This window comes from Haliotis asinina, chromosome 4 (assembly GCF_037392515.1).
Source record: "Haliotis asinina isolate JCU_RB_2024 chromosome 4, JCU_Hal_asi_v2, whole genome shotgun sequence".
NCBI lineage: Eukaryota > Metazoa > Mollusca > Gastropoda > Lepetellida > Haliotidae > Haliotis > Haliotis asinina.
This window is the reverse complement of record NC_090283.1, coordinates 72,964,421-72,983,086: the sequence shown is the minus strand read 5'-3', so window position 1 is coordinate 72,983,086 and position 18,666 is coordinate 72,964,421. Positions and strand designations below refer to the sequence as shown.

General features: G+C 39.5%; 1 protein-coding gene and 1 pseudogene across 1 annotated transcript in view; both read right to left on the bottom strand.

Annotated features, from left to right (window-relative positions):
* On the bottom strand, nucleotides 1–2,010 carry LOC137281145 (uncharacterized; annotated as a pseudogene).
* Nucleotides 2,011–2,737: 727 nt separating this feature from the next.
* Nucleotides 2,738–18,666, bottom strand: part of LOC137281144 (monocarboxylate transporter 12-like) — a 45,170-nt gene continuing 29,241 nt past the window's right edge. Inside the window, exons 6-10 of the mRNA XM_067812273.1 lie at nucleotides 18,272–18,393; nucleotides 6,359–6,430; nucleotides 4,492–4,532; nucleotides 3,693–3,819; nucleotides 2,738–2,785 (exon numbers count right to left, since the gene is read on the bottom strand). Coding sequence (XP_067668374.1) covers nucleotides 2,738–2,785; nucleotides 3,693–3,819; nucleotides 4,492–4,532; nucleotides 6,359–6,430; nucleotides 18,272–18,393 — 410 coding nt within the window. The remainder of the gene's footprint in view (nucleotides 2,786–3,692; nucleotides 3,820–4,491; nucleotides 4,533–6,358; nucleotides 6,431–18,271; nucleotides 18,394–18,666) is intronic.

Below are 18,666 nucleotides of genomic sequence, written 5' to 3'. Positions count from 1 at the left end.
CTATTTATTCTTTCCATATGGTCTTTGTGTTATGGGTACTCTTCCACTTTCACGACAAGTGTCACATAATGGAAACACTGTTTTGAATGTCTTCTTCAGCTCTCTGTCCACTTCAACATCTGTTTGGATGCAGTAACAACAGAATCCTTTCTGCCTAGATCTGCTGAGTAATACTGCAGTTCCACTGGTGATGCACAGGACAGTCCTTGGCGGACATCAACCGTCTGGTGCAAGCTGCTACTTGGAGGAACAAGTGTAGATCCACAAGAAAAGTCATATTCACTGACCAATGTAGCCAGAGACACACTTTGACGTTGAGAAAGCTTAGATTTTGAATAGACAACTCTGGGCTTTTGGCACTCAACACATGCCCATGCATTTTGTGTTGTATGGTGTGAAGCATCATGGTGATTGTCAGCACACGACTGTAGCACAAGTTGCACTTGAGGACGTCTGGCACTGCTTACAGCATATAGCTTGCTTGGAGTTAACTTTTGGGTTTTGTTGTATTTCAGGGAAGGTCCGTCACTTTCGGAGGTATCATCCAGCTTAGAGACTTCACTGAAATTCAAATAATGTTGACCAGTTGCATCAAGAACGGGATCTGGTAAACATTTCAGGTCAGGAATCTGTGATGGAGTGCAACAGTGCTCATCAGAGCATTTCTTGACTTGAAAAGAATAGTGTCGTATCCTGCAATGTCTCTCTAGCCAGGTGTTGAAAGATGCAATCTTGTTGGTGTGCAATTTCTGCAACTTGTCCATTTGAAGTTCTGGAAACAGTGTTTTCAAGTGTTGCTGAAGAAGTCTATGTCTTCGTTTGTAGCAGGTTCGATGCATTCAAAGCGAACGCCTTTCAGATGAAGCCTTGAAAATCTATTCCTGATCAGAGATTGAGCAGGCTCACCAGACTCACTCAACTCTTGTTGTAGTTGATTTTGTTGTGTTCCAAGTTTTCGAATTTCTGCCATATTTCCAGCAGCCTTCAGCTTCTTTTCAGTTTCATCAGAGCATGCTGAGCGTTGAAGGGCACCGTTATGTAATCCTAAGTTCAGAATTGACATTATGCGCTCAGCAGGATTTGTCCAGCTGTGTCCAGATGCACAACGAGCCAGAATAAGCATGTCCAAATCTAGCTCTATGAAGAGACTAATAGCAGCACACTGAACACTCACAAGGGTATTCCTGTGATCTGTGCCTCCGTCTGTAAACTGCATAACAACTTTTGGAAGAGGCGTGTCTAGGTTTCCATTCAGCAGCACCTTGAGCAACTCTGCTGCATGTCGAAAAGGATTTGAAGGCTGAAACACAGTCCTTGATGCATGTTGTCACTTGACCCCTCACAAATGGTTTATCTGGTGTTGCTGGAATACTGCAGTCCAGTAAGACAGAAGGTGTCAGTGATGCCTTGTTCATATCATGGTCTACAGCAGAGAGAGTAGTTGATGTTAGTGCAATTGTTTGTTTTCCCCTGACTCCAGTTGAAACAATGATACCAGGTTCTCCAAGAGGTACTTTCGCTTTGTCATCACAAAAGAATAGGCGAACCATTGCTTTCATGTCAACTGCTTCAGTCATCAAGTGGTTCAATTGTGCAGCACATAAATGGTCATCAGGATGTGAAACACGAAGTTGACAACGTTGAATTTTGTACTAAACCTGAATCCTGGATGTAAAATTCCATGCGGAATGGACAAAGGGATTTCTAGGTGCGAATTGAATACGAACCAAACTCTTTGAGGGTATGGGGGGTACCAGCTGGGCACTGGTCTGCTGCATGCATTATCATTTCTTTCAGAGAGATCCATTCTGAAACATGTGCAATATTCTGTCGTCTTTCATCGGCTGCTGTTACTTTCTCTACGACTTCTCCCAGTTTACCAAAGAAGACATCAAATTTCCTAGATGGCCTTCCTGGATGTCTGAAATCGGCTAGCAAACCTCTTTCTCCGAGGAAAATTAGTCTAAGACGTTCCTGAGTCTCAGGATGGATCGGTGCTGATGCATCCATGGCCAATTCCTTATATATGAAATCTACCACTGAAGGCTGAATTTTGGCTAAGTGTACAAGTTTCTCTTTGAAAACCCTTCTCTGTAGACGAGTGTGAACCGCCTTGAATTTTGATTTAAAGGAAATCATCAATCTGGCAGAATCTGTCAACATTTTTTCATCTGGGCGATTTTCGGCTACCTGTACAAGACATGCTGATGTCACGATAGAACTCCCTGGGCAAAAACTGAGAATGTCCACACGAACATCTTAAGTATCTATACCTGTATCCAGGATCCGGGAATGGCTCATCAAAATGACCGTGTTCATCGAAAAAAAAACCAGGTGTCATTATACCAGAATTTCTCACAGCTGTCTAGAAGCCTATACATGCTACACAACCCAAACAACGTCTTCTTTCTGTGTTCAACAGTAGCGTGTTCACTGACAGTACACACTGGATGATCAAGCGTCCTGATAAGCTTTTGTGCTGAATTTTGGGAGTCGAGATGTTTCTTGTAAGCAGAGAAGCAGTCAGCTAGTTGTTGTACATGGTCATGAACATCTTGCCAGGCAGGGTTGCATTTAACAAAAGGCTTCAAAAGCAGGCTGTATAGTGTTTGACTATGGGATTCCAGCTGACCAGATGAAAGTGGTTCACACTTGGTCTTTTTCCGTTTGAAGCCCTCCAACTGATCAAAGGTAGGTGGAATTGGCAAAACATCTGTCTTTTTCCTGGCAGCTTTGTTTATATAGTCTCATGACTTGTGACGTACCACAGGGCATTACAAAGTACCTGAAAAGAGGACACAATAGTAGACATGACACACATGAAATCTTTAAATTTTACAACACAATAGTAATGTGAACAGCAAGTATGACTTAATTTGCAGCTAAAATATCAAAAGATTGAGACATCATTGCTGTTTTTAAACAATATTTAATGCCCATGGTCTTGGTTTATATTGATATTCTATGGTATTATTATTAAAACAGTATACTGAATGGGTAAAATGAAAACAATTTCAATGTTGGTAAAGTTTGAAATTATATTTAAAACTTTATTTTACAGATATTTAACACCACTTTAGCATGCGAATTCTAACTAAAAGGATCTATTTATAACAGTATCAAATCTATGCAATAGCTGGAAATTCACAATTGAAAAGATTGCTGTACATTGCTGCTTTCAGCAAAGTGTAATTGCATTCTACAAAACAAGCCTGAACATGCAGAGATACTAGCTATGAAAGGATGGGAGGATAAGGGTGCTACAATTAATAGTAAAATGGGTATTGAATTACAGTGACTGTGTAACCACCACCAAATGAAAGTACCAGACAGAAGCTAGAAAGAAAATACATATATAACTGGAACTGGAGCTTTTCAAAACAAAGAAAACAAAATCGTCAAACAATCATCAATAATTATTAAACAATACTTATAAAATTGTTTTATTTTTTATAAAAAATGTAATAGAAATTTATACTTTTAATGTAATCTTTTTAATATACATAGACCTGCATTTATTTATATTCCTGAACAACATTCAAACATAAAATGTCTACAAGGACCAGTGCAATTTAAATAATTCCTACAAAGGTCTACTAGTCTGCAGACCTGCATTTGTCATTTATATTCAACATTTCTTTACGTTTTTTACTTTAAAATTAAAAGTAATGCACATGAATCAATAAACAAACCTGTACGAAGTAGGCACCATCCGTGTCTGCTGTCGACTTGGGGAAATCGGCTTCCATTTCAGTGAAGCGATCAATAAGGAGATTGAACATTTCATCCTTCCCGTTCAGACCGTCATTCACACCACAGCTTGAAACAAAATAACATACCATCTGACATTTCAGAATACTGGGAATTGTAATGTTACAATGCTGTTTATGTTTTAACAAATATTAAATTGGATGTATAATTTTTTACAACAATGGGTGTCATATGGAACGAAATTTCAAATATCAAAACAAACTCTCTGAAATAGGAAACACCATTTCAGAATACTGGAAATTGCAATGCAGTTATTTTTAACAAATAATTAGACCTACACTTTTTGACAACAAAGATTGTCATATGGGACAATATTTCAAATGTCAAAACGAACTCATTAATAATTACCTTTTTGTCTTTTTTAGGGGGTAAATGCCATGAGGATTTCAAATGCGTTCATAGCTTTCTTTGTGGTCTCCTGAACGAATTCTTCAGCTTCAGCCAGATCACTAGTATCACGCAGACATTCAAATTGTATGGATTTAACACCAAAACAATTAACAATGTCCGAAACAGTAATCAAACCATCAATTTCAAACGCTCTGTCGGGGAGACATGAATTTCAGTGGATGCACGGCATTTAACTGTGAAACCTTTCTTGGATTGACCATGATACTCTTCGACCAAATCTGTCAAAAGGCATTTGTGCGGAACACATGTAATAATCCGCCTTTCCTCAGTGTCTTGACATCTGGAAAAGCTCAGGGCTAAAACACTCACAGGTGCACACCCGAGTGCTGCCACAGGAACCCGATATCGCACTGTAGGTTAAACATAGACCATAGATGTACACTCGTCATATATATTACATGTCATATATATTAATAGAGTAAAGGGGCACCGGCTGCTATATTGGATTGTCGTGCCGACATCGACTCGTTCCGATTTCAAACTGAAATGTACGCTAAGAATTCGGTGACATTCGAAGCTATGCACACGTACCTCTCAGTGATACATGTCCCCACACATCCTGCCTGATTTCCACGACATAACACCCATTTTATTAACTTTAATACGTCCTCAAACTCGAAAATCAAACCAAAACACCTCTTGGGTGAACGTTATCCCGCACTCGCAGCCTCTCGAGCAATCTCATTGGTCCGTTGAACGTAAGTAATTTTTCCAGAACAAATGCATTACATTAGCGCGAAATTTAAATATCGTTTTGGTTTTTTTTGTTGTTGTTGAAACCTGAAATTCATAGCTCATCCAAAACTTTTCGCTCTCAAACCATGCCGTCTTGTATACCGATAGTATATATACTTCGCTTCAACGATCAAGCGAGAGGCTGCGAGTGCAGGATAACCTTCACCCCAGAGGTGTTTTGGTTTGATTTTCGAGTTTGAGGAGATAACGAGATCTGAAGTTATGTCGCTTCTCGCATTACGCTTGGCACTTATGAAAAATAGACACCAGGACAGTTTAGCACGATTTATTGTACACGTCAAAAATTTCTTGTGAGTAAATAATTAGGGTCGGTCGGGAAATCGAAACCACAAGCTTTTTTTTAAGGCCTGAGTGGTCATTTTCTAAGGCGCTATGGACTGATTTCTTAAAACATCACATTTTTGCGAACAGCGAAGATCCTATACAGTTATTTTCAGATATACTGAACAACATTGCTGACCAATCTATACCAAACTATATTTCGACGCCTCCCTACTGTTCATAATTTGAATAATGTAAAAATGTTATATGCTAAGGCTCGACGTGCATTTAAGCAGAATAAACGTCAGTCTTGGGGAAACTATGTTTCTAAGATCAGTTCCCTTGCACCGATTTCAAAAGTGTGGAATATGATACAAAGAATTAAGGGCAAAGTTTCCAAATCAACGGTCCACTATCTGAAGGATGGTGACAATTTGTTAAAGGATGAGGCTGACATTGCCAACAAGCTTGGTGAAACTCTTGCCAAACATTCTTCTTCGTCAAATTACGTCCCTGTATTTCAACAATACCAGAAGCTACAGGAGAAGAAACGCATAAATCTTAATTCGGACTATAGCGAAGATTATAATGCGTTATTTTCATTACATGAACTCTATACCGCTCTTCAGCAAGCTCATGATACAGCGACAGGGGTCGACGGTATCCATTATCAGCTCCTAAAGCATTTGCCCGAATCGTGTCTGGAAACTCTACTAAGTATATTTGATATGATATGGACTACAGGGAATTTCCCAACTTCATGGCGTAATGCCATTGTTGTACCTATTTCAATGGATGGTAAACAATAGATTAACTTGGTATTTTGAAACCAACAACCATCTAACAAATATCCAATGTGGTTTTAGAAAAAATCGTAGTACAATTGATCATCTGATACGTTTAGAATCCTTTGTTAAAAATGCTATAGTAAATAAACAACATGTATCGATTTTCTTCGATCTTGAGAAATCATATGATACTACGTGGAAGCATGGAATTTTAACCCATTTATGCATACTGTCACACTTGTGGGATGGGTACCTTGATCAGCTTGTACTCATTTGCTATTGAAGAGAATCACTTGACACAAAGTGCATATTACTACTGAGATATTTATCTTTTCATAAGAGGGTAGAACAATTTCCAAGAGTTAACTCACCTTGAACATGGCAGCCTCATCTGCGGTTAGCGGCCCATCACAACTTCGACGGAGTTCAAGGTAAGACCATATCTGAAAAAGAACAAAATAATGACTTATTTGTCTTTATGGGGATTACAATTTAGTCCTTTGTGAATAATTGGGTATAAAATGTTATAAAATAGAATTGATATTTCTGTGGTGTATGATAGAGCAAAGTAACGTCCCAAAGTGGGACGCTATGCACGAGGGGGGGGGGGGGGGGGTTGATACACGAGTTCCAACTCATCGTTCGTAAGAATGCATTGTAAGTTTTGTGACATTTAATGCAGCTAAACCTCTTTTTTCAAGGTTTTGCCTGAAATATGTTGATCTTAAACGACAAGATTAGAGTGATATAGTCATAATTGCATTGAAATAAATGTTTGTGCCACACTCGTTGGATCAAGAACAATATCTTCTAGATTACGGCTCTTATATATTTATATATTCAAAGGCACCCTAAACATAAACAATACCTAATCTATTCCGACTCTCTTTCTTGCCTTCCGGCTATTAAAATTATTTCTTGTAAACACCCACTATTAATTGAAATTATTGAATTGTATAATGATCTTGCTACTGGCCAGTACGACATCGTCTTTTGTTGGTTGCCCAGTCACGTAGACATTTCTGGTCATGGCCGATCTTGCTGCGAAGGCAGCTCCCAACAAATCTGTGACTCCACTTCTTATTCCATACTCGGATTAAAAAGCCATTATAAGATCTTTTATCCATGATCTGATGCAGAGGAAGTGGGACATAAGTGGGTATAAATAAATTACATGCAATAAAACCTATATATCGGTTATACCTACTTGGGTTGTCAATCCAGATTTGAAGAGGTCATCATGCGAGGATGTCGTATTCGCCGCACAAGGTATACTCACGTTTACCTACTGAAAGGTGAGCAACCTCCGTTTTGTATCCCTTGTGATGAAAGAATTACAGTCATGCACGTTTTGCTTGACTGTGTTGAACATTCCATCACAAGGGACAGATAATTTTAAATCACGAACTATGAAGGATCTCTTTAGTAACCTAAATTCTCATTTAATTATTGCATTTTTAAAAGAATTAGATTTGTTAAGAGATTTGTAAATAGTTATATATTAAATGACTGGCGGTTTTGAATTGGTAACTAAGATTGTTAGTGGCTGTATCCGGACCGAAGAGTCAACTTTGCGGAGGGATATCTGTCTCATGCTGTGCGTTTCCTTCTCTAAAGTAACACTGACCCTTGTGGGGTTTATTTCACATCAAAAGGAATATAACATACAACTGACAATACCAGCATTGAAGATCAGTTACACTCGGAATTAGACAAAGATGGCTTTTTCCTTCGAAATGATAAGAATTTATGTATAGGAGAATGTTTCGCATGTGAAGCTTGTACGAGGCCGTTAGGCCGGGACAAGTTTCACGTGCGAAAATTATAGCGAGGTTGAGGACTTTCTCCTACTTTAAACAAAGTTCGATCAAGCGTATAACTCAAACCAATGTTCTTGTGATATTCACGAGCCAAACTAGTGGAGGACCGTTCTAGCTGTACATGGCCATGAACAAACGTGTCGTTAAAACACGCAAATAAACGTGCTCAACTATGGGAGGGCGGTGGTTATATATTCACGTGCATTACTGAACATCGTGGGACTCGGTAGGCCTATGCAGTATGAGTGATTCCGACATCGATGTGTTTGTCAGTCAACACAGTTTCACGGACACTTTTGAGGTTGACATTAAATTAAATCCAACCTTTTTAATATGTTGCCCTGTAACCATCCATCGCAAAGTGGCGTCATTGAAAGAAACCTCCGACACCTGAAACTCCAGAACATAGCATAGATTTTACTTCAGCAAGATTTGCCCAGCCAGCATCAGATTTTGACAATAAGAAATTGTGCGACTCCGCAGATTCATCTAATACTGAAAGCAAAAGTAAGTGGGCACTTCGTTTGTATCAAGAAGTGGGTGAGAGAACGGCGTAAGAGGGGCAGAAGAGAGGATATGGATTTAAACCCTGACATTGTGTCACTGGCTCAGAAGGAATGTGAACTAAATAAAACCTTGATGTTTTTCATAGCTGAGGCCAGGAATCAGAAGGGAATATCGTATCAGTTTCATCTGCTCTGCCTTTTACAAACCAGATGGGTTTAGTCATTATCGTATACAGCCCCTGCTTCTCGTAAACCTTCTGCTCCAGTCCATCTTATCCTTGTTTGCCAATAAGAAGCGATTAACGGGTCGAGTGTTCAGGCTCGCTGACTTGTTTGACACACATAATCGTATGATATTCCAATTGCTCACGTTATTGATCACTTGTTTGTCCAGACTCGATTATATACAGACCGCCGCCATGAAGCTAGAATACTGTTGAGTGCGACGTAGAAGTAGACTCACTAAGACTTAATTAAAATGAGATGCTTAAACCTATGCAAGGGACAGTATCATTAATCACTTTATCTATACTACTTTGGAAACGGCTGTTTACAGTAATTACATTTGTAAATTGATCCTATCTTTAGACCTAAAGACGGAAAGTGCACCGCATTTTACTTTAGGCCCCTGAAATTTATTCGAGAAGATACATGGTATGCTGATATTCCGGTTGGGCTGCACCCTTTGAGAGGCACTGTCGGACGACTGTGTAAAATGGCAGGATTTGGTGGATTTTATTCAAATCATTCACTGAGGGCGACTACAGCAACACGTCTCTATGATTCTGGCCTGGACGAGCAGCTGAGAGGCAATCCGAAGCTACAAGGCATGGCTAGCTGATACATTTTAATGTTGTTTGTTTTGTTTGCTTTTCCGAAATATAAAGAATGAATATCGTTCAGTGTGCGCATGTGAAAAATCTCAAGGAAACTATTTCCATAACCTACAATTCATTCCTTTATTGCAGGGGACCTCAGCAGATATGGAAGCCCGCGTAGATGGCGTCATTCAGAGGAAATCCAGTAAAAGTACGTGCGCGGCTGTATGGACAGTTAGCAGGCCTACTGAGACAGACACGGCACCGTCAACTGCAACTGCACCAGTTTTGACCACCACCACCAAGAGTGATGACGGCACTGCTTCGGAAAAGGAACGTGATTTGAAACTTGCTCTGAGGGACGGTGTTGTGTTGTCGCTGGCAATCTGATTTGTGAATAAACGTTATACCGGCCATGACATAATCTGATGTTATTTGTTAAGACAGCTGAGAACATGAAACACATTTCCTGGTGTAAGGTCGTCCGGGACTATTTGATATTTATACGCAAACTATTGTAGGCAGCAAAATGATGCCCAATGTTATTGGGCACAGACAGGGTTAAAGGTACATCAAGAGGGAGGGCGTTTTTTGACGCTGTGTCTTAGGTGTGTGCATATTTACTTAGCCGTGGCGAGGTGTTTATGGGTGCATCGAGGTGTTCACAAGTGTAGCTGGCTGTATGTATCAGTGTCTTGGTGTGTACGATTAGAGCTAACTGTATCAGGGGGTATACTGGTTTATCTGTTTGCTTCTGGGTGTATATAAATTTAACTGTTGTATCGGGGTCTGTACGGGGTTAGCTAACTGTGCGGATGAATGTGGACGTAGCTAGCCGTATTCTCCTGTAAGAAGCTTAGAATCAAACACTGTGCTCTATCATAGTCGGGCAAATCTTATCTCTAACTAAGTGTACTGTCTGTGCAATGGATGGATATATTGTTCATGTATTTGCTTACTGGTAGTATAAGGAAGCTTATTGTCTATGACGTTAGACCCATATTACTTTCAAACATATGCTGGCTGCCCGCATTCACCACATGAAGATGGAATCATCATAAAAGAAACATGAGGTCCTAGCATTGTTCATGATGTTACATCAGATTGGCAAAGTGATATGTTTTGGCGGACATAGATAATGATATGTGTTATGTTAGCCATAACAGAAATATGAATTTCAATTTTTAGTGATAGTCATTTTTTCCATTAAAGTAGTTGTATGTTAAGTATGCTACTTAATGAAATTGTGACAGTGTGCGATGACTTTAACTTACACCCTGCATAACACCAATCTTTTTATAACCCAATATACTGGTTATGAGAAAAACATTGCATATTATAAGTGTAGTTTCAAAAGCGTAATGTGGTTTTCTGATAATATATATATATTCCAGCAGCATGTTGAAATTGGCTTAATAAATGTTATGTACATGTTGGATACTATGACATGCATTAAACCACAACATTTGGTCATCATTATTTCCTTCTGACCAATGTTCTTGGCCACTATATATATCGAAATTTAGAATAGCACCGAAACATAGCTATGCATAGACATATAATGGCTGTAGCTGCTCTTGGAAACAGATATGCTTGGTTTCAGGGCTACTCCATCCCTGACATGCATGTATGTGCACCAAAGCCTCTGAACCCACTATGATTCAAGTGGAATTTTGGGTCTTTATCTTAGGTGGCACCCGTGGCGAGCCACCTCCTCGTGGTGGGTGCTGGGTAATGCCAAGAGCTCGCCGACACCCCCGTAGTGGACCCGGGGGGATATTTGGTCCTTGTGATACTCCGTGGTGGGTGGGGAGCTCGGATGATGAACCAAATTAAACTAACCATGGCTTATGAAAACCCCACAAAAAAACCCCCCAAAACGTCCATTTGATACTGACCCTGTTGATACTGACCATAGACCGTCTGCATCGATTGAGTATTGGCCACGTTTCATTGTAATTGAGACTCCTGACAAGACACCCTTGAAATTGAACCCCTTTGCTGTATCCAAGGGTATTGAAGGTATTGCAGGGCGTGTGAAGAACATAAAACGCTTACGTTCAGGTGCCCTGCTAGTAGAGTGCGGGAAAAAGCAACAAGCAACGAATTTGCTGAACATCAAATCTTTCGTGGGCATTCCGGTCACGGTGTCTGCACACAAAACCTTGAACTCAAGCAAAAGTATCGTTAGAGATCGAGAACGATTGTTTGATGATATATCGGAACTTGATATAGGATCTGAAATGAAGGATAAAGGTGTACTCTACATCAAGCGTTTTTCAACTCGGAGAAACAATGAAATCACCAAAACGAACACGTATCTGTTTACTTTTTCATGTCCTATTGCTCCCAATCAGTGAAGGCAGGTTACTGTAACATTCCAGTTGATACCTACATCCCAACCCGCTAAGGTGTTTTAAATGTCATAAATATGGACACGGTGTAAATACTTGCACATTGTTGTGTGTGCTCACTGTGGTGCAAAGACACACACAACAGAAGATTGTGACAGTGATTATAAAAAATGCACCAATTCCTCAGGCGACCATTCTTCATTTTCTAAACAGTGTCCAATTTGGAAAGAGCAAATGGAGATCAATAAAATAAAATTTACACAAAATATCTCCTTTTCTGAGGCCAAAAAAACTGGTAAAGAGATCTGAACTTTCAGAAAGTTATGCTACAGTAGCAAAAACAGCATCGGGGTCTAGTTCTAAAACAACATCAACTACAGGCTGCCAAACTACCTTGACCTGGATAGATTGCGACTCTCCACAGCATTTGTGCACTGCTATATCATCACAGACTGAGGAATCACTTCCTGATACCTCAAAGTCTTCTTCTGATCACAAATCATCATCTCAGTCACACTCAAAGTCTCAATCGCCAGCTGATAGTCAACAAACTGTTTAAAGTAAACCTAAGCCTAAGCCTGATGCTTCAAACAGCATAGTGGCAGAGCCCCAAAAGGGTCACAGAACAAAATTCAGTTGCTCAATAAATACGGCTCTCTTCAAGACATAGACGTTTCTGAAAATGTCCATTCTAGGGCACATAGCTTGTCGCCCTCCAAAAGAGTGCGGGGTAGATCCCAAATAAATCCCCCCGAAAGATAGTTTATTCCAATAATATTGTACAGTGGAACTGCAGAGGATTGAGGACTAATTTACATGAATTACAGCTATTAGTCCAACATTTTACACCTTCAGCAATATGTCTATAAGAGACATATTTAAAACATACAGATACATTTGACCTTCGTCAATTTAATGCATATCATTGTTTTTCACCTCCGGGTAATAGGGTCACTGGAGGAACATCCATTCTAGTCAAACAAAACGTTTTTCAAAGCCCTGTTTCCCGTAATACTAATATGCAAGCTGTTGCAGTGAGAATTACTTTACATGTAGCGTTTACGCTATGCTCTCTTTATATTTCGCCGCCTTCGCCAAAACTGATCTTCTGACTCTATATGACCAACTCCCGAAGCCCTGTATTATAATGGGAGATTTAAATGGGCACAACCCACTCTGTGGTAGTGTAAATACAAACACTAAAGGTAAATTGTTGGAGGACTTTTGTTCTGACAATGATTTATGTATTTATAATGATGGTTCCAACACATATTTACATCCTGGTACAGGGACCTATTCTGCTCTCGACTTGTCACAAATTCAGAACTACTAAATGAATTTGACTGATCAGTCCACGATGACTGTGGAAATGATCATTTTCCTACTATACTAATATCTGTATCTCCATCTGATGTTCATCCATCATCAAGGCGAAATTTTAGAAAGGCTAACTGGGCTTTATATGAAACACTGTGTGCGGAGAAACTTAAACTTTAACTTTAACTTTTTATTGACGTTCCTGATGCTATTACATGTTTTTCTGATGAACTGAATTCCATAGCTGATGAGTGTATACCAAAGTTCTCTGCAGTTCCACATATTCGAAAACCATGGTTTAGTGATGAATGCAAACAAGCTAGGAAGGCAAGGAAAAAAGCAGAACATTATTTCCGTTGCCATCCTATGGTGCATTATTTAAATAAATTTAAAATTTTAAATGTTAAAGCACGGCGTACTTTTAAACAGAACAAACGCCAATCTTGTTAAAATTGTGTATCTAAAATAAATTCTCGGACACCCATGTCCAAGGTATGGAACATGGTCCAGAAAATCAAAGGTAAAGGTACTAAATCTACTGTCCATCATCTTAAACATGGAGATCAATTACTTACTGATAAATCAGATATTGCAAAGAAACTGGGCGAAACTCTCGCTAAACATTCTTCCTCTACTATCTATATACCTAAATTTCAGCAATATCAAAGACAACAAGCTCATGATACTGCTACAGGAGCTGCTACAGAAGTCCGCGTGGGTTCCACCCTGTCTGATCATTACAATCAGGATCAGGGTGTTCCACAAGGCAGTATTTTGTCTGTCACATTTTTTAGCATCAAAATCAACAGTTATTTAAAGTTTTAAACGATTCAATTGATGGATCGTCATTTGTGGATGATTTTAAAATTTCTTGTCGTGGGAAAAATATGCATACTATTGAACGGCAACTGCAACTGTGTTTAAACAAAATAGATATATGGTGTCTTGAAAACGGCTTCAAATTTTCTAAGTCAAAAACCAATTGTGTACACTTCTGCCGTAAATATAAACCCCATAAAGACCCAGAACTATTTCTAAGTGGCACCCCTATCAAAGTTGTCAAGGAGGCTTGGTTCTTGGGACTTATTTTTGATTCACATTTGACCCTTTTGCCGCATATTGAGTCCCTAAAAGCCAAATGCTTGAAGGCTCCTGATTTATTAAAGGTTGTTTCTAATTCAAAATGGGGAGGGGATCATACTACCCTCCTTCATTTATATAGATCACTCGTGCGACCGAAACTTGAGTACGGTTCCATCGTATATGGTGGAGCTTGTCAAAGCAACCTAAAACTACTTGATCCTGTGCACCACCAAGGCCTATTTAGGACTTTGTCTCGGTTCTTTTAGAACTTCTCCTATCGACAGTCTATACGTCGAGGCTGATCAGCCTTCTCTCAACCAACGCCGTATAAAACTATCTTTACAGTACATTACAAAATTAGCTTCTAATGAGTCTAATCCCGCATTTAATTGTGTCTTTAATCCTCCTTATGAGGATTGTGATAACAAAACGTCTTCCCTTCTTCCGCCTCTTGGGGCCTAACCAACTGCCAACGAGGAGAGGAAAGAAGAAAGGAGCTATATTGTCCAGCTCAATACCAGCAGCAGCAATAAACGGCTTTATTCTGAGCCCAAGAGGTGGAACAAGAGAAGACGTTTTGCTATACAAATCCTCATAAAAACGATTGAAAACACAGTTATATGCAGGGTTAGATTCGTTAGAGTATAGTTTTGTGATATATTGTAAAGATAATTTGATACAGCGTTGTGCAAGAAATGGTTCATCAACCTCAACGTAATGACTGTCAATAGGTGAAGTTCGGAAAGACCCAAGACAAAGTCTTAGACCTTGGTGGTGGACAGAATCAAGACGTTTAAGGCTGCTTTTGTAGGCTCCACCATATACGATGGAGCCATAATTAAGTTTAGAACGTACCATTGATCGATAAAGATGGAGAAGGGTAGCTTGATCCCCTCCCCATTTAGAATTTGACACCACTTTTAATAAGTCAAGTGCTTTCAGGCATTTAGTTTTAAGTGATTTAAAATGTGGTAAAAACGTTTAGTGTGAATCAAAGATTAGACCCAAGAACTTAGCTTCCTTCACAACTTTAATCGGCGTGCCATCTAGAGACAGTTCAGGGTCTTTATGTGGTTTGTATTTACGACAAAAATGAAGAAGAAGAAGAAGGGTTTATTTGTTAAAAATGTATGCAGTTAGTTTTTGATTTAGAAAATGTAAAGCCGTTTTCAAGACACCATTTATTTATCTTGTTTAAACACAACTGCAGTTGCCGTTCAATGGTATGCATATTTTTCCCACGACAAGAAATATTAAAATCATCCACAAATAACGATCCATCAATTGAATCGTTTAAAACTTTAAATAAACTTAATTTTGATGCTAAAAAGAGTGACAGACAAAATACTGCCTTGTGGAACACCCTGATCCTGATTGTAATGATCAGACAGGGTGGAACCCACGCGGACTTCTGTAGCAGCTCCTGTAGCAGTATCATGAGCTTGATCAAGAGTAGTATGGAGTTCATGAATAGAAAATGTTTCATTATAATCTTTCCCATTATCAGAATTGAAATTAATAGTTTTCTTTTCTTGTTGTCTTTGATATTGCTGAAATTTAGGTATATAATTAAAAGAGGAAGAATGTTTAGCGAGAGTTTCGCCCAGTTTCTTTGCAATATCTGATTTATCAGTAAGTAATTGATCTCTATGTTTAAGATGATGGACAGTAGATTTAGTACCTTTACCGTTAATGTTTTTAACCTTGTTCCATACCTTGGACATGGGTGTCCGAGAATTTCTTTTGGATACATAATTTTGCCAAGATTGGCGTTTGTTCTGTTTAAAAGTACGCCGCGCTTTAGCATTTAAAATTTAAAATTTATTTAAATAATGCACCATAGGATGGCGACGGAAATAATGTTCTGCTTTTTCCCTTGCCTTCCTAGCTTGTTTGCATTCATCGCTGAAACATGGTTTTCGAATATGTGGAACTGCAGAGGACTTTGGTATACACTCATCAGCTATGGAATTCAGTTCATCTGAAAAACATTTAATAGCATCAGGAACGTCAATAAAACGTTCAGGATTAAGTTTCTCCGGACACAGTGTTTTATATAAAGCCCTGTTAGCCTTTCTAAAATTTCGCCTTGATGATGGAGGAACATCAGATGGAGATTTTAGTATAGTAGGAAAATGATCACTTACACAAAGGTCATCGTGGACTGACCATTCAAATTCATTTAGTAGTTCTGAAATTGTGAGTGACAAGTCAAGAGCAGAATAGGTCCCTGTACCAGGGTGTAAATATGTGTTGGAACCATCATTATAAATACATAAATCATTGTCAGAACAAAAGTCCTCCAACAATTTACCTTTAGTGTTTGTAGTTACACTACCACAGAGTGTTTTGTGCCCATTTAAATCTCCCAATATAATACAGGGCTTCGGGTGTTGGTCATATAGAGTCAGAAGATCAGTTTTGACAAACGTCAAAGACTGCGAAATATAGAGTGACCATAGCGTAAACGCTACGTGTAAAGTAATTCTCACAGCAACAGCCTTCATATTAGTAATAAGTGAAACAGGGCTTTGAATAACGTTTTGTGTGACTAGAATGGATGATCCGCCAGTGGCTCTATTACCTGGAGGTGAAAAACAAGGATATGCATTAAATTGACGAAGGTCAAATGTATCTGTTTGTTTTAAATATGTCTCCTGGAGACATATCGCTGAAGATGTGAAATCTTGGAGTAATAGCTGTAAATCATGTAAATTAGCCCTCAATCCTCTGCAGTTCCACTGTACAATATTATTGGAAAAAACTATCTTTTGGGGGGATTTATTGGGGATCTAGTCCGCACTCTTTTGGAGGGCGACAAGCTATGTGCCCTAGAATGGACGTTTTCAGACACGTCCATGTCTTCAAGAGACCCATATTTATTAAACAATTGAATTTTGTTCTGTGACCCTTTAGGAGCTCTGCCACTTGGTTGTTTTGAAGCATCAGGCTTAGGCTTCGGTTTACTTTTCACAGTTTGTTGACTATCAGCTGTCGATTAAGACTTGGAGTGTGACTGAGATGATGATGATTTGTGATCAGAAGAAGACTTTGATGTACTAGGAAGTGATTCATCAGTCTGTGATGATATAGCAGGGTACAAAAGCTGTGGAGAATCGCAATTTACCCAAGTCAAGGTAGTTTGGCAGCCTGTGGATGATGCTGTTATTTTAGAGCTAGACCCCGATGCTGTTTTTGCTACTGTAGCAAAACTTTCTTGAAGATCAGATGTCTTTACCATTTTTATGCCTCAGAAAAAGAGATATTTTGAGTGAATTTGATTTTATTTATCTCCATTTGATGTTTCCAAACAGGACAGCTTTTAGAGTAGGAGGAGTGATAACCCGCACAGTTTGTACATTTTTTAACATTACTGTCACAATCTTCTGTTGTATGTGTCTTTTCGCCACAGTGGGCACATACAACAGACAATGTGCAAGTATTGACGCCATGACCGAACTTTTGGCCTTTAAAACACCTTAGAGAGTTCGGAATGTACGTGTCCACATTGATGTTACAATAACCTGCTTTGAGAGATTTTGGAGCAGTTGGTGAAGAAAAGGAGAATAAATAAGTATTGGTGTTTGTAACAACATCATTCTTCCGGACTGTGAAACGTTTAACATAGAGTACGCCTTGATCTTTCATCTCAGAGACGATGTCAAGCTCTGTCATATCCGCAAACAATCGATCACGATCTCTGATGATTCCCTTGCTCGTAGTCAGTGTTTTATGAGCTGTAACCGTGACTGGAACGCCGACAAACAATTCTGTACTCGTAAGGTTAGTGGCTTGTTGCCTTTTCCCACATTCAACCAACAGCGCATCGGAACGCAAACGTCTAATATTCTTGACATCATCAGCAAGGCCTTGTATACCCTTGGATATAGCAAAAGGGTTCAACTTTAATAAGTTTCAATTACAAGAAATCGTGGCCAATATTCAATGGACGTGGGCAGTCTTTGATCAGCATCAATTGGATCAGTGTCTAGTTGTCGTTTGATTTTTTTTAGGGTTTTTTCATAAGCCATGGCTAATGTTCAAAAGTTCACCATCTGAACCCCCCACCCACCTCGGAGTATCACAAGGACAATGCTAAGAACAAGTGCGTCTCCAACTTGCAGCACCAAGGATACTCGGATGATATACTCCAGCAGAAGAGTTATAAATAACAAATGTGTAAAGACAAATAAATAAAGTCCATAAACAGGGCTTGGCGTGACCAGCCGATTGATAGAGTCGGGCTGATTCTACCACCCGTCTAGGTGAAGTAAGGGCCACAGTGGTGTGTTGAACAAAAGGAACACGGTTCAGGCTCCCATTGTCCTCCACCGCCACGGGACGCAACCCACGACAAAGAGGTTGCCCAATTCGGTCGCCTCTTACGACCAGCAATGGGGTGCTGTGGACACATTCTGCCCCGGGTCGACACGGAACTGAAGCTCTAGTGGGCAGCTGGCAGCACCTCTGTGATGCGCCGGAGGTGCCGAGACAGCAGCCCATGTTGGCTGAAATGAGAAAGAGAGTGAATGAAATATTCAGTCTAGATAGGTTAGTACATGGTCAAAGGGATGAGGTGGGGTCTCTACACGAGTCAGAAATAGCCAAGAGGGTGGAGGGAAGGGCCGAGACGTCATTGTGTTTTTAAGGTTTTTCTGAGTACTTAAGGACAGCTACAGCTGACCTTTATAAATATTTGTTCCCATCCTGGAATAGAATTTTATAATGGTAAGACATCCTTTATCCCCACTTAAATTTCATTTTATTGAAATGATATCACC